This window comes from Anguilla anguilla, chromosome 12 (assembly GCF_013347855.1).
Source record: "Anguilla anguilla isolate fAngAng1 chromosome 12, fAngAng1.pri, whole genome shotgun sequence".
NCBI classification, from domain to species: Eukaryota; Metazoa; Chordata; class Actinopteri; order Anguilliformes; family Anguillidae; genus Anguilla; species Anguilla anguilla.
Window position 1 is genome coordinate 8,201,974 of NC_049212.1, and position 16,187 is coordinate 8,218,160.

General features: G+C 44.2%; 1 protein-coding gene across 2 annotated transcripts; it reads left to right on the forward strand.

Moving 5' to 3' along the window:
* The first annotated feature begins 5,125 nt into the window (after nucleotides 1–5,125).
* Nucleotides 5,126–15,867, forward strand: LOC118209883 (aldehyde dehydrogenase family 3 member A2-like). Of its 2 annotated transcripts, none has more exons than XM_035385601.1 (12): nucleotides 5,126–5,246; nucleotides 6,143–6,304; nucleotides 6,708–6,939; nucleotides 7,072–7,157; nucleotides 8,531–8,739; nucleotides 9,099–9,216; nucleotides 11,013–11,154; nucleotides 11,264–11,430; nucleotides 11,972–12,071; nucleotides 12,523–12,785; nucleotides 13,754–13,810; nucleotides 15,216–15,867. In XM_035385601.1, exons 2-11 carry the CDS (start codon nucleotides 6,149–6,151, stop codon nucleotides 13,766–13,768), a joined length of 1,488 nt encoding a protein of 495 aa, XP_035241492.1. In that variant the 5' UTR covers nucleotides 5,126–5,246; nucleotides 6,143–6,148; the 3' UTR covers nucleotides 13,769–13,810; nucleotides 15,216–15,867. The 2 variants fall into 2 exon arrangements, with proteins under 2 accessions (XP_035241492.1, XP_035241493.1); XM_035385602.1 differs by lacking the exon at nucleotides 5,126–5,246 and adding an exon at nucleotides 5,492–5,507.
* The last annotated feature ends 320 nt before the right edge of the window (nucleotides 15,868–16,187 follow it).

Consider the following 16,187-nt stretch of genomic DNA (forward strand, 5'->3'; position numbering starts at 1 on the left):
TTTTTGCTCCACAGAGAAACCCTATCTAGTTCCAGGGTTCTTTTCGGTTTAAAAATGGTTTAATCTGGGAGCTTTCACACTTTTCACACCTGTGATCCTATATGCATATATTTTTTTCTCTCTCTCCCTGCAAGCTGTCCTGTAATCGTGTTATCTAAAACGCACTTAACAACATCGTATAAAACAATAAGGTGTAGAACTAGAAGTAGTCTGTGTTAAACTAATATGCCATGTTTATCTAATCATCCTCGGAAGTATTGTTTCCATATAAATTCAGGTGTCCACTGTTGAGTGACCAAGTCTTGGGAACAAAGATTCATCTGTTAAGGGGATGAACACAGTTAGGTTATTCTCCACTCACCTCTGACAAAGAAAGTAGTAGCCTACCTGACCGGACTGAGCACACGAGTTTATTTCGGCATTTGAATTATATTACTACATCCACCGAGCCCCACTCTTTAAGGTGAGTCTATATTTTATGCCGCCGAAATTGTTGTCAACTCAGTTAATTGTAGACTATCCGCTGGTCGCACTTTTTAAAAATTGTTGGCTAACTTGCTGAAATGTGCTTTTGCACAACTGTCAGGTCTAAATAAGCAACAATTATTTTTGACGGATTTGAACGCGCTACGTTAAGCGCACACGTTATTCAAATAGGCTACACTACAAGAGCACGCGATACCTTGGTATAGGCTAGGCTATATGGAGGCATAATTTTGTTACTGACCGTTATAGTTCAAAAGACAACACCTTCATTCATATTTCCCAACCTACTAAATACTGCACCAATGACCACAATAATGCTCAGCTAGATGTAGCTTGTTGCAACGAAGACATTCACCTGACAAAAGCGCTTTTAGTCGCATATTAAACGTTGCCTATCGGTTTTGGGAATCAACTGCTATAACCTGTCAGTCAAAGCCGTATGCCAGTGACCTCATGTCAGCAGTCAACCAATCATCTTTACGGCGTATGCGGGCACTGGTTACTAACTACGCGCTTTTAATTTCTTGAGGAGGTCTGCGTCTTCAACGCGGCCGTGGTCTGACCGTCGCACATGCCGCACATTGCGCACAACCCCTACACAGACCTATTTTTACGTGTACTATGCAGAAGTATAAAACAGCCTTTAGTGTTACGACATAGTAAAGGCCTTTACGCCTAGCGGCTAGGAGACATCTATGGCGATGTTGGGTGAAGGTATATGAGCATGAGGACAAAACCATTTAACCCTCCTATGTTTGGGGTCAATTTGACCCCATTCAATGTTTACTGTCTCTAAAAATATGGTTATCATACTTTTTTCAGCTAGATATTTCATGACTTTTCCTAACTTTATGGGGAAAACATGGGAAACATGAAATTAATTGAAAAAAATATTTTCAATGTCCTGTACACATGTTGTACGCATCAGTGTTGTTGGGGTAATTTTGACCCCAAGCTCTGTTGTTATATAAAACCATTATTTCGATCTTGTTTTTGTTATTGGCTGAGGGCACTTTCACATTAATTTGTGTGTGTGTGAGAGAGAGAGAGAGAGAGAGAGAGTATGCGTGTATGTGTGAGGAGAAAACATAGTTCCCACGAGATCTCTGATCATTCTCGCAACATGGGGGCGGGGGCAAACTTATAATAAGGGCTGCACACACAGCCCTCTAAAACATTTCTCTTTGCACTTTTGCCTCAACTAAAGATTTTGAAAATGACCACCAGACAGAGGCGTATATTTTCTGCCACTGAGGTTCTGTCACAGATCTTGGAGTGTGAAAGTGATTTAGATGAGGATATGTCTGAGACTGAGGATAATGTTGAGGAGGACCCTGACTGTGTGGCATCCTCCTCTGATGATGAGAATGAAGCCTTTGAGATACCATATTTTGCCTCTCCTTTTGTTTCTCAACCACCACTAAACCGTCCTGTCATGTCTCAACCACCAAAAGACCCTGCTGTTATCTTTCAACCACCAAGAAACCCTCCTGTCATCTCTCAACCCCCAAGAACTGACATGTTTACTTCCAAAAATGGAGAACTACCATGGTCTGGATCCCCAGTTGAAAGACAGGGTAGACTTAGTGCTGCTAATGTCATCAAAATGGTTCCAGGCCCCACCAGATATGCTAGCAGTCATGTACAAGACATAAAGTCTGCATTTGAACTCTTCATAACACCATCAATGCAAAAGGATATTCTTGAGATGACAAACTTAGAGGGGAGATGTGTGTATGGTGACAATTGGAAAGAGCTGGATGTGACCCACTAGCAATGCTATATTGGGTTGCTTATTTTGGCAGGAGTGTACAAGTCAAAAGGTGAAGCAACAGCAAGCCTTTGGAATGCTGACACTGGTAGGGCAATTTTTCCAGCCACAATGTCTCTGGAGACATTTCATGTTTTCTCCCACATTATACGCTTTGACAACAGAGAATAAGGCAGGGACGACAGGAGTGTGACAAACTTGCACCTATCTCGTTTGAATAAAGAATTGATACCCACGGGTACCTAGTTGAGCTGTTATGTTCATTTTTTATCAAAACTCAATTCTGGTGACTCAATTTACTTTAAATTGGTGTTTCTTCATTATTGAATAACTGTTATACGTTACTTGTTAAAATATTACTATGCTTGATAATAAAAGGTGTGTTTCTTTCCAAATGTTATTTTTCTTTTTAATGAGCACTTAATACCAACATAAAGCCCTGCAAACACCAAAACATACTTTGTTTTCAATTTTAGGTCAATGAATGAGATTGTACAGTCATTCGCATATTTCGCAATGGTCATATAAAATCAATACTTGATGTATAAGGGGAGGATGGGGGGAGTCATGTTTTATTTATTGGGCTATTAAGATGGTCAGTAGAAAGGCCTAAAGTAGCTGAGAGAGAAACTTGAGTAACACTTTCAGTTACAATTATTTTCTGCAGATTTATATTGCTGGGGTCAGTCAAATTGACCCCAAACATAAAAGTTGTTAGTTAATTTGAACATAATCAGAGGATTAAAAATCGCTCCATAGGGGTTGCAATTGTGCCAATGCTTGGACCCCTCCCAACGCCGCTTGCGGCTTTAATTATGACTATTATTATTATTATTTGAGTGCTTGTTCAGTTCAGCTCTCTCAGGAGGCTTTCACATCAGGGACCCGGGCCTGGATCCGGGTACACTTGACCCCAAAGTCCAGTTCGTTTGATTAGTGTGAACACTGTGTACCGTACCCGGGCATGGATCACCGAACCGCGCCCGGGTCCACTTGAAAAGGTGGGGTCGAGTACGGTTCATGTGCACTCGGGTACAGTTCGCATCAGGTGTGAAAACTACTGTACCAAAACACGGAAGTGGACTGCTATTTAGAATGTGACATAACTATTCCGGTCAACAACTGGTCTGTTTCTCACCTTACTGACGAACGCGAGTAGCAGTCGGCGAGTAGAGCTACTAAAGGCATTTCTCAACGCCGCCTGTCTCCTGCAAAATCTGCGCATGCGCACAGCACGCGCCAATCTCACCCTCTGACCTGCACTGCCATAGCTGATAAAGTAGGAAGGCAGGCGAGAGGGTCGTTTTTGACATTGTCTCCAAAATAGCAATAACAGTAGGCACAGTGCGAAGGTCGACTCCATTGCATGCGCTTGGGATCTTGCGATTGGCGCGCTTTTCTACACTGGAGCGACAACATAAACAAATGTCGTGTAGTTGATGCCGCAGGTGTACTCAGGTACGGGACAACATCACTAATGTGAAAGCTGAGCGGCGGGGGAGTGGGGGGGGGCAATCGTACTCAGGCACGGTACGAAGCAATCGTACCCAATATGAAAACACCCTTAGCTACTCGTCTCAATAATTTGTCACTGATATCATTTGAACGGGAACTAAGTGACTCACTGGACTATGACGAGATAATCGGCGGCGACATAGCTCAGGAGGTAAGACCGATTGTCTGGCAGTCGGAGGGTTGCCGGTTCAAACCCCGCCCTGGGCGTGTCGAAGTGTCCTTGAGCAAGACACCTAACCCCTAACTGCTCTGGCGAATGAGAGGCATCAATTGTAAAGCGCTTTGGATAAAAGCTCTATATAAATGCAGTCCATTTACCATTTACCATTTAATCGCAGTTTTCAACAGTAAGCCCACTCGTCTCCGATTGATTATGTAAAGACATATCATAGTAAGTCAGAACTTTAAAAAATATCTTCAGTTTTAAATATGTCACACTTTATCTCTGGCTCTGTCTGCGTAGTCTGATGTTACCTAAGGGGAGGGCACACCTCATTGTTTAATAATGTAAGTGGATAAGGATAAGAACTCATGGGGTCATAACTTCATAGTCCGAGCTCTGGATGCCAGGGCTGATAACCCATGCTATTAAGGTGTTTGAATGTGGGACCAGCCCTTTTTGTGTCTTCAGAGTTGTTAAAATGTGTGATTGTAGCTGCTATGGCTGTGCGGTAGCATGCACATTTTTTCACGTTCCTTTACATGTCATAGTATACAGTGTGGGAGGGGAGACAAAGTAGGAGAGATGTGGAGTAGAGGTGAAAATGGAGATTAAAATGGACATTATCTTCATATTGAAAATCCCATAAGAATACTAAACGGCTTTAAGGTTTGTGCAATCTAAATAATATACTAAGGTAAAACAACTAATTATCATTTTTCTTGATGAATATTGTTAGAGTCCCTCAGACTATGTGCGTATAAAAAATTGGGAAGGTCTGAATATTGTTCAGTGACTAGTGCCCACCCTGTCTTGCCAAGGCCCACCCCCTGTTCCATTTCTGGTCTCCACTGGGCTATATAATAATGCCAAACTCTCTGTGCTGTATAGGTATGGGGCATGCCCCCGCCAAGGCGTAACTTGCCGGGATGGCATACCTGCCATCCCAATTTTACTGTAACCCTATGTGCCCATTGGATGGGTGTTCAACATATATGGTCCGTGTACTTGGCGGCCAGTGGATTTTCGTTTTGAAATGAGGTTTGGTGTAAAAAGTTTGAATGTAGTGCAAAAACTGTATGACTAGTTAGAGCTAAAAAAAAATTGGGCAGAAAGTGCAGATCAGAAAGAAAAAAAAAAGAAAAGAAAGATAGCAAGAGTGGGCTTGCCCGGAAGCAAGCCCACTAAATATGGAAATCCCTATTTCTAAATAGTTCTTGGGAAACAGCTCGTTTCCCGATTTTGGTTTTCTCATCTCAAAACGAAAGTCCGCTGGCCGCCAAGTACACGGTCCCCCGAGCCCCACTCTTTAAGGTGAGTCTAAATTTCATGCCACCGAAATTGTTGCCTACTTAATTGTAGGCTATCCACTCGTCGGCTAACTTGCTGAAATGTGCTTTTGCACAACTGTCAGGTCTAAATAAGTAACAATTATTTTGTTTAAATGATTTGAACGCGCTACTAAGAGCGCACGTTATCCAAATAGGCTACACTACAAGAGCACGCGATACCTTAGTACAGGCTACTGTAGGCTATATGGAGGCATAACCGTACTACAATATTTTACTGTGGAAGGTAAATAATAAAATCGGACAGTTCCGTGTGTATTCATGGTACAACGCTTGGTAAAACGCTTAATTGTTTTAGCCATTTTACAGCGCGAAATGAAAATGTAAGTATCTGAAGTAAATATTATTATTATTATTATTATTATTATTATTATTATTTGAGTGCTTGTTCAGTTCAGCTCTCTTAAAGATATTTTCATGCAGTGATTTGTCGACTATAACGCTGTGAAATTACTTTTTAAAAATTCTAATAGAACCTGGAATTATCTTTTATAAATGAGTAATATAGACAAGTTATGTGTCTGGCTAAATAATACCGACAAATGAAAGCAATCCTTACACCGTGATGGAAGTATTGTGCCATGAAAAATTATTTACCCCCTTCCTGTTTTTTTTACCTCTATTAGGCCTACTGCATCTTTGTCACACTGAACGGTTTTAGAACTTTGGACAAAATGTAAGATTAAACGAAAGGAAACTGAGTAAACAAAAAACACATTTGTAACACCCATTTTTCACAGCACTGTATGTGATATTTACCTGGTATATGTGATTGAGTTAAGGTGTGCAAACGTGTGAGATAATGTGTGCAAGGTGAGACTGTGATGTTGACTTTACTCACGTGCAGACGTGTGTTCATAGCTCATTATGGAGAAGCAGGTGGTGGAAAGGAGCAGAGCAGCCTTCCTGTCTGGGAGGTCGCGACCCCTGGGGTTCAGAGTTCAGCAGCTGAAGGCCCTGCGTCAGATGATGGCAGAGCATGAGTCCGAAATCTCCGCCTCTCTCAAACTAGACCTGCACAAGGTGAGACCCCGCAGCACATCCTAAACTGTTTAGAACAGGGGTGCGCAACAAGGGCCTTTTCCGTTTACGATTTTTGTAGCAACCTCTGCTCTTAATTATTTCATTTGCTCAAACATTCCTTGAGCTGACATTTGTATAAGCACCAGCTACAGGTGCAGGCTGGAAGTGCATCCTAAAGGCTTTACTGGGCTGCACAGGAGGGAACCAGCGTAGTTTGTAGAGCTGTCAGAAAACTACAACTAAGGTAATCAGTTCGAACAAAAAGCACCACGCAGACCTGCCCTCCAGGACCGGAGATGAGCGCCCCTGGTGTGGACTGTGAGAGTGTGACCACGGAGCCCCCTGCTGGGCAGGGCTGTGGTTATGGTGCTGATTGACGGTTTTTTTGGGTTGCCGTGGGCAGAGCGGTTTTGACGCGCAGCTGTTCGAGCTCATCGGCCTGGAGGGGGAGATCTCCCTGGCCCTGGACCGGCTGGCGGAGTGGGCGGCGCCTCGGCCGGTGGAGAAGACCTTGCTCACCATCAATGACCAGGTGTTCATCCAGCCCCAGCCCCTGGGGGTGGTGCTCATCATCGGAGCCTGGAACTACCCCTGGGCACTTACCCTCCAGCCCCTGATCGGGGCCATTGCAGCTGGTACATTTCCCTTCCTACCTACCTCTGTCTCTCTCTCTCAGATCAAATCCGTTCACGTTTATCAATTCCATGTGCATTGGCGCCATATACATTTAGTTCAAAATGCTAATATGAAATAGTACATCTCTGTAGGCAATGCTGCTGTGGTGAAGCCATCAGAGTTGAGTGAGCATTCCTCCAGACTTCTACAGGAGCTCCTCCCACAATACCTGGATAAGGTGATTTAACCAGTCACCCTCTGTGTCAGGTCTGCTTGTGCATGTGTGTGTGTGTGTGTGTGATGTCACTGTGTGCAATTTCACTGTTTGCACGTGTCACTGTGTGAGTTTGATGTCTTGCATGTATGTGATGTCACTGTGTTTATGATGTCACAGCACGCCTGTCTGATGTACAGTGCTGTGAACAAGTATCTGCCCCCTCCCTGATGTCCTCTATTATCGCATATTTGTCACACTGTGTTTTAGATCTTTGGACAAATTGTAAAATTAGACAAAGGAAACCTGAGTAAGCACAAAACACATTTTTTAAATGAATGTTTGATTTATTTAATGATTGCCCTGTCCAGGATTCATTCCTGCCTCTCGTCCAATGCACGCTGGGATAGGCTCCAGCCTCTTTGCGACCCTGACCAGGATAAGTGGGAATAGATAATGGATGGATTTATTTAATTAAAAAAGTTGTCAAACACCCATATCACTCGAACACCCGTATTACTATGAAAAATGAATCGATCAATTTACTCAATCAACCAATTAACCAAATTGAATTGATAATTGGATTCAGCTGATTGAATACAGCCAGACTTGATTGCTGCCAGCCCTGTTGAATCTCACTCATATTGAACCTTACCGTCAGAGTGAATTAGTCCCAACAATATTTAGACAAACTCACTATGCCACGGTCAAAGATATTCCAGAAGAGATGAGAAAAAAGTTGTTGAAATATATCTCATCTCGCATTTGCAAAAAAAGCACCTAGATGATCCCCAAGCCTTTTGGATAGTGTTTTATGGACAGATGAGTCAGAAATGGAACTTCCTGGACAACACAGGTCCCATTATTTTTGCTGTAAAACGAATACTGCATTTCACAGTTAGAACATCATACCAACAGTCACACGTGGGGATGGTTTGCTGCCTCGGGACCTGGACCACTTGCCATTTTTATAGGAACCATGAATTCTGCTCTGTAGCAGAAAATTATTAATATTAAGGAGAATGTCCGGTCATCTGTCTGAGAGCTGAAGCTGAAGCAAAATTGGGTTATTCAGCAAGAAAATGATCCAAGATCATTGGTTGCACCACGTTTAGAAAGTCATCCCTGCTAAACGTGGTGCAACCAGTTATTAAATTTAAGGGGGCAGTTACTTTTTCACATGGGTCATATGGGTGGTTGATAAATTTTTTCATTAATAATTTAAAAAATGTATTTTGTGGTTACTTGGGTTCCCTTTGTCTAATGTTACATTAGGTCTAAAGATCGGAAACCATTCAGAGTTACAAATATGCAATAACAGACGACATCAGGGAGGGGACAGATACTTTTTCATGGCACTGTACTTGTGTGTGATGTCACTGTGTGTGTGTTTCCAGGAGATGTACCCCGTGGTGTTGGGGGGGGTGCCGGAGACCCAGGAGCTGCTGAGGCAGCGCTTTGACCACATCTTCTACACGGGGAGCAGCAGTGTGGGGAAGCTGGTGATGGAGGCCGCCGCCCGTCACCTGACCCCCGTCACCCTGGAGCTGGGGGGGAAGAGCCCCTGCTACATACACAAGGACTGTGACATCAGCACGGCCTGCAGGTAAGCACTGTGACATCAGCACGGCCTGCAGGTAAGCACTGTGACATCAGCACGGCCTGCGGGTAAGCACTGTGACATCAGCACAGCCTGCAGGTAAGCACTGTGACATCAGCACAGTCTGCAGGTAAGCACTGTGACATCAGCACAGCCTGCAGGTAAGCACTGTGACATCAGCACAGCCTGCAGGTGAGATGCAGGGGGCAGGTGCGGGATGAATCAAAAACTGTTTTTGGAGAGAAAGATTCTGTTCAATTTGATGATTTTCATGTAGCTAAGTTTATAAATGTGCGTGTGTCTCTCTGTACATGTGTGTTCAGATGTGTGTGCACATCTTTGCCCTTCTGACCCTGTTTAATAAGGCGAATCACCTGGGGGAAGTTTTCAAACTGCGGCCAGGCCTGCATCGCCCCCGACTACATCCTGTGTGAGCCCAGCATCCAGGACCGGGTGGTGCAGGAGATCCGTCACACACTGCAGGTACACACCGTCTGAGCTCCACCCAAACATGCATGCTCACACAGGCTAGTCACGCACGCTAATCACACATGCTAATCACGCACACTAATCACACACGCTAATCACACATGCTAATCACGCACACTAATCACACAGGCTAATCACACAGGCTAATCACACAGGCTAATCACACACACTAATCACACACACTAATCACACACGCTAATCACACACGCTAATCACACAGGCTAATCACACACGCTAATCACACAGGCTAATCACACAGGCTAATCACACACACTAATCACACACACTAATCACACAGGCTAGTCACGCACGCTAATCACACAGGCTAATCACACACGCTAATCACACACACTAATCACACAGGCTAGTCACGCACGCTAATCACACAGGCTAATCACACACGCTAATCACATACACTAATCACACAGGCTAATCACACACACTAATCACACAGGCTAATCACACAGGCTAATCACACACACTAATCACACACACTAATCACACAGGCTAGTCACGCACGCTAATCACACAGGCTAATCACACACGCTAATCACATACACTAATCACACAGGCTAATCACACACACTAATCACACAGGCTAATCACACAGGCTAATCACACACACTAATCACACACACTAATCACACAGGCTAATCACACAGGCTAATCACACACACTAATCACACACACTAATCACACAGGCTAATCACACACACTAATCACACAGGCTAATCACACAGGCTAATCACACACACTAATCACACAGGCTAATCACACACACTAATCACACAGGCTAATCACACAGGCTAATCACACACACTAATCACACAGGCTAGTCACGCACGCTAATCACACACACTAATCACACAGGATAATCACACACACTAATCACACAGGCTAGTCACACACACTAATCACACAGGCTAGTCACGCACACTAATCACACAGGATAATCACACACACTAATCACACAGGCTAGTCACACACACTAATCACACAGGCTAGTCACACACACTAATCACACAGGCTAGTCACACACACTAATCACACAGGCTAGTCACACACACTAATCACACACGCTAATCACACAGGCTAGTCACACACACTAATCACACACACTAATCACACTCTAATCACACACGCTAATCACACGCTAATCACACACACTAATCACACACACTAATCACACACACTAATCACACACACTAATCACACACACTAATCACACAGGCTAATCACACAGGCTAGTCACACACACTAATCACACACACTAATCACACAGGCTAATCACATACACTTACCACACAATTTAATCACACACACTAATCACACACACTAATCACACACACTAATCACACACGCTAATCACACAGGCTAATCACACAGGCTAGTCACACACACTAATCACACACACTAATCACACGCTAATCACACACACTAATCACACACACTAATCACACGCTAATCACACACACTAATCACACACACTAATCACACGCTAATCACACACACTAATCACACACGCTAATCACACAGGCTAATCACACACACTAATCACACAATTTAATCACAGGTCCCTAATCACATGCACTAATAATGGTCAATCATACACACTAATCACATACACTAGTCACACATGCTAATCTCACACACTAGTTACACACACTAATCATACATGCTAATCATACACTAATCACACACGCTAATTACACAAGTAAATCACAGCCAGTGCTGTGGTCTAACTGCATGTCTTTCTTACTGTCTGTGGTTAATCTTGTGTCTGGTTGTAGGAGTTCTATGGTGATGACCCCATGACCTCCCCGGATTATGGACGCATCATCAGTCAGCGCCACTTCATTCGAGTCATGGCCCTGCTGGAGGGCTGCACAGTGGCACTGGGTGGCAGCAGCGACCAATCACAGCGCTACATCGGTACTGTGTGTGTAGTATGGAAGTTACAGGTGTGGGTACATTAGGTGTGTATGTAGATATCACGTGGAGCATGTTAAGACGTGTGTGTTTGACTTTCTCTCCGAATCAGCCCCCACTGTCCTGACGGACGTGCACCCCGCCGCCAGGGTGATGCAGGAGGAGATCTTTGGCCCCCTGTTGCCCATAGTAACGGTCAGCGGGGAGGACGAGGCCATTCGCTTTATCAACGAGAGAGAGAAGCCCCTGGCCCTGTACGTCTTCTCCTCCAGCAATAAGGTGAGACTCCGCCCCCCTGACTGCGCTGTAGTGCGGCTGAGACTCCGCCCCCTGACTGCACTGTTGTGTGGCTGAGACTCCGCCCCCTGACTGCACTGTTGTGTGGCTGAGACTCCGCCCCCTGACTGCACTGTTGTGCGTCAGGGTGAGACTCTGCCCCCTGACTGCGCTGTTGTGTGGCTGAGACTCCGCCCCCCTGACTGCGCTGTTGTGTGGCTGGGTGTTGACTCCGCCCCCCTGACTGCGCTGTTGTGTGGCTGGGTGTTGACTCCACCCCCCTGACTGCGCTGTTGTGTGGCTGGGTGTTGACTCTGCCCCCCTGACTGCGCTGTTGTGTGGCAGGGTGAGACTCTGCCCCCCTGACTGCTCTGTTGTGTGGCTGGGTGTTGACTCCGCCCCCCTGGCTGCGCTGTTGTGCAGCAGGGTGAGACTCTGCCCCCTGACTGCACTGTTGTGTGGCTGGGTGTTGACTCTGCCCCCTGACTGCGCTGTTGTGTGGCTGGGTGTTGACTCCGCCCCCCTGACCCCGCCTCTCCCGCAGGTGGTACGGCGCATGCTGGATGAGACGTGCAGCGGGGGCGTGACTGTGAACGACGTGATGATGCACTACACGCAGAGCTCCCTGCCCTTCGGCGGCGTAGGTGAGACGCGCCAACTGCCATGTGGGAGGGGTGGAGGAGCCGGGTGTAGTTCAGCTACCGCCAGATTTGGGAGGGGTGGAGGAGCCGGGTGTAGTTCAGCTACCGCCAGATTTGGGAGGGGTGGAGGAGCCGGGTGTAGTTCAGCTACCGCCAGATGTGGGAGGGGTGCTGGAGCCAGGTGTAGTTCACCTACTAGCAGATTTGGGAGGGGTGCAGGAGCCAGGTGTAGTTCAGCTACCGCCAGATTTGGGAGGGGTGGAGGTGCTGGCTGTAGATCAGCTACCGCCAGATTTGGGAGGGGTGCAGGCGCCAGGTGTAGTTCAGCTACCGCCAGATTTGTGAGAGGTGTAGGAGCCAGGTGTAGTTCAGCTACTACCAGATTTGGGAGGGGTGCAGGCACCAGGTGTAGTTCAGAGGAAGTAAACCCATCCCGCTGTTCTATCCGCTGCAGGCCACAGCGGAACGGGCCGGTACCACGGCCGGCACACCTTTGACCAGCTGAGCCACCTGCGAGGCTGCCTGGTCCGACCCCTGGCTCTGGAGGGCCTGAACCAGGCCCGCTACCCGCCCCAGTCCCCCGCCCGACTGCGCAGAGTTCGCTTCTTCATGCTCCGGCGCCTGTGCAGCTGTGCCAGGTTCACCTGCGTATGGGCCATTCTAGCCTCCATTTTGGCTCTGGGGCTGCTTATTGCTCTGCTGGTAGTGCTGCTGAAGGTGAGGATATAGCACCTGAACATGCATGTAAACAGATGCCATTTTGGCTCCTGGGCTGCTCATTGCCTTGCTGGTAGTGCTGCTGAAGGTGAGAATATAGCACACAAACACATGTAAACAGATGCCATTTTGGATCTGGGGTGGCTTATTGGCCTGCTGGCAGTGCTACTGAAGGTGAGGGTATAGCACACGGACACACATATAAACAGAGGCCATTTTGGCTCTGGGGCTGCTTATTGGCCTGCTGGTAGTGCTGCTGAAGGTGAGGTTATTGCACACAAACACACACATACCCAGAAGCGTGAACAATTTGGTGCAGGTTGAAACTGTTGTTCCAGTGTTCTCCAGGTGAACCTTTAGGTCTTTGGCAGTTGTGTGAAGTGCTTTTTCAACTGTCTAAACCAACTGGTTGCAAGAGTTGTGGTCAATTTTGCACTTTTGGTCTTGTCCTTGGAGGACTTCAAACGTAACATTACGAACTGTTGAAAGAGGAATGCCAAGCTATTGGAAAATAGCCTTGAAAATTTCCATTTGCAGTGTTGTGCAGAAAATTACTGAAGAAAATGAAAATGTAATTGAATGGTCATTTTTACCCTCATTTAAGGATGGAAATCAAATCAGTAAAAGTGTGAAGACCAAAATGGTTTTTCAGCTTTTTTCTACTTATTTTAGACATTAAATTTTTTTTTAAAGTAGAAATTTAATTTTAAGACATTCTAGGGTGTGCTAGGGTGCCAATACATTTGTCCAGACCACAACTGTATCCTCATCAGTTGTCCATTGGTTAATGTTGACTTTTGTAAAATAAATAAATAATAATAAATAATAATTTCATAACAAAATTACATGCACTAACTGTTCTAATGTACATTAGTCCAGTTTGTTCATATTTTGTCTTGAGTGAGAACACAAGATGGAGACTATAATCCCACTGAATATACTCAAATCTGTGTCTTTCTTTTTTTCAGAATCCACCAGAATGAAACTTCATGGGTTGTGTTAGCAGAAGTGTCATTCTTTTCATGGTAATCCTGTTTCTATGTTAATTATCCATGGCAAATTAACAGTCAATAATTGAATACAATTGAATGAGGTCTTTATAAAATGATTAATCTTTTTGTTTAAATTTTATTTTTTTAATTCGGAATGCTCAATCACATTTTTGTGCCGTCCCATTGCTGTAGAATGCTCTCAATCCATGAGAGCTCAGGCTAGCATGAGCTAATGCTAAAGCTAGCCGTTACAGGTGCAGCTAGTCCAAGCACACTGCATGCACCTTATTGACCAGTAAAGGTGCTGTTCTGTGATAGGGCAGGTAAACATTAATGGCAAAAGCCTTCTGTCATGTGACCGGTTATGTGCTGGTCTGTATCCTGTCTGGAAGGCCATGCTAATCAGTCTTTGGCTGGGATGCCATCTTTTGCAGAACTGGAATGTACTTTAATATACAGTAAATGTGTGGAATCTTTGGAAAATATAATAGAAATATTTCACAGGAATCTGTTTAAAAGTATATAATTCTATATCTGAAAGCGGCAATAATTAGCATATTTGCCTGTACGCTTATTGTGAAATGTAAGAAATATCTTGATAATATGTTTTATTTAAATATAGTTTGTAGTATATTCCATTTCTGTGATAATATAAACTTTGCAAGATGCAATGCATTATGGGAGAACACAGAAAGAGCCTGCATAGCCTCTCTTGTGCAGATGGGGATTAGAGACCAGGGACTGGAGTCTGCTGCTCAGTAGACAATATTTAACTCTGACACTCTTTTGACACTGACAGGACCTGTTTGATTTTACCTTGGTAAATGGACTGCATTTATATAGCGCTTTTATCCAAAGCGCTTTACAATTGTTGCCTCTCATTCGCCAGAGCAGTTAGGGGTTAGGGGTTAGGTGTCTTGCTCAAGGACACTTCGACATGCCCAGGGCGGGGTTTGAACCGGCAACCCTCCGACTGCCAGACAATCGGTCTTACCTCCTGAGCTATGTCGCCCACCTTGTCATGGTTTTTGGCATGTATGTGGTATGAAGTGATAAAACCAATGTGTTAATGTGTTACTAGATTAATGTGTCACTACAAAGATTTGAGGGACAAACATTAGCTGGCTTGAGCTGACTACTTTTGAAAATTCAAAATTTTAAAGAGAAAGTTAAAATAAAAGCAGGCATTGCATAGTCAAACGTGGTTGTATACAACCTGAAAGTAAAATGTCAAGTTATATGAATTTTTTAATGCAGAAAATCTGAGAACATCTTTAGTTAGTTAGCCATTGCATGGCTGGCTGGAACTTGCAGTCAAAGTTATGGTTATTGCATAATGTCCCCCTACTGTGCATTCTGGGTTGATAGAAGTTTATTCCTCGAAGCTACAGTAACTGCTGTCTGTAACCACTGGCATGTGTGGAATGTTTGTTTCCAGGCGTTCCCATGGTGATGGAGCAGCAGGACTAAAAGGGGGATGGTCCAGACATCATGAGATCTCCATAGGACCAGTATCTATTTTCAAATACTTATCAATATGAATAACTATTTCTTTCCTAATACTAGTGCAGTGTATTGTATTATTGTATTCTATGTCAAATTATTTTTTAAAATTTGGATTATATAAACAATAATGCATAAAGCAGTGTGTATGATGTAGAAGCTTAAGTGTAGAAAAGGCTTCCTGTGGCTGTTATATGGTCACACGCTCAGCAATTAAGTATTTCATACTAAAATTATGCTTACTTTGCAAATGCATTTTATAATCTGTCACTAAAATGTGTGCTTTTAAAAGGGATAGTTCGCTTTATCGCATTTGTAAATATTATTTTAACTTTAGTTTTTGATTGGCCCAGCTAGTTTCTGTTTGCTGTGAAGGATATTATGGATATTTAGAGAGTTTTCTGATGTCCTGCCAGCTTTATAATCTCTGTTCTGGTGTTTGAGGTCTAAAGCACGGAAAACAGTCATTTGGCAGAACCTTTAAGGTTACAGTTTCCCTCCAGTGGTTTACACATGTAGCCTTATACTGTTCTACGTAAAGATACAGTATGTTTAATAAAGCTGTGCAGGAGCTGCCTCTGACCACATGGTGTCGCTATATACCCTTTGAAGAAAATTAATACGGTACAATTTTTGGAAACTTATTGTAAATCAAACAGAATATGTATTTCATGTTTTTTACACATTGCACATTTTCAATGAACTGGTAATCACAACTGAACCTGTGATCATCAGTTTACAAGACCAGTTCTTTACCCATTGTACTACACTGCTGTACTATGTAGTATACTGCTGTACTATGTACTACACTGCTGTACTATGTACTACACTGCTGTACTATGTACTACACTGCTGTACTATATACTACACTGCTGTACTATATACTGTACTGCTGTACTATGTACTA

Coding starts and splice junctions, on each gene's coding strand:
- LOC118209883 (XM_035385601.1), top strand. CDS start 6,149: ATGGAGAAGCAGGTGGTGGAAAGGAGCAGAGCAGCCTTCCTGTCTGGG. Junction 6,305..6,707: donor TCAAACTAGACCTGCACAAG/GTGAGACCCCGC, acceptor TGCCGTGGGCAG/AGCGGTTTTGACGCGCAGCT. Junction 12,072..12,522: donor CCTGCCCTTCGGCGGCGTAG/GTGAGACGCGCC, acceptor TATCCGCTGCAG/GCCACAGCGGAACGGGCCGG.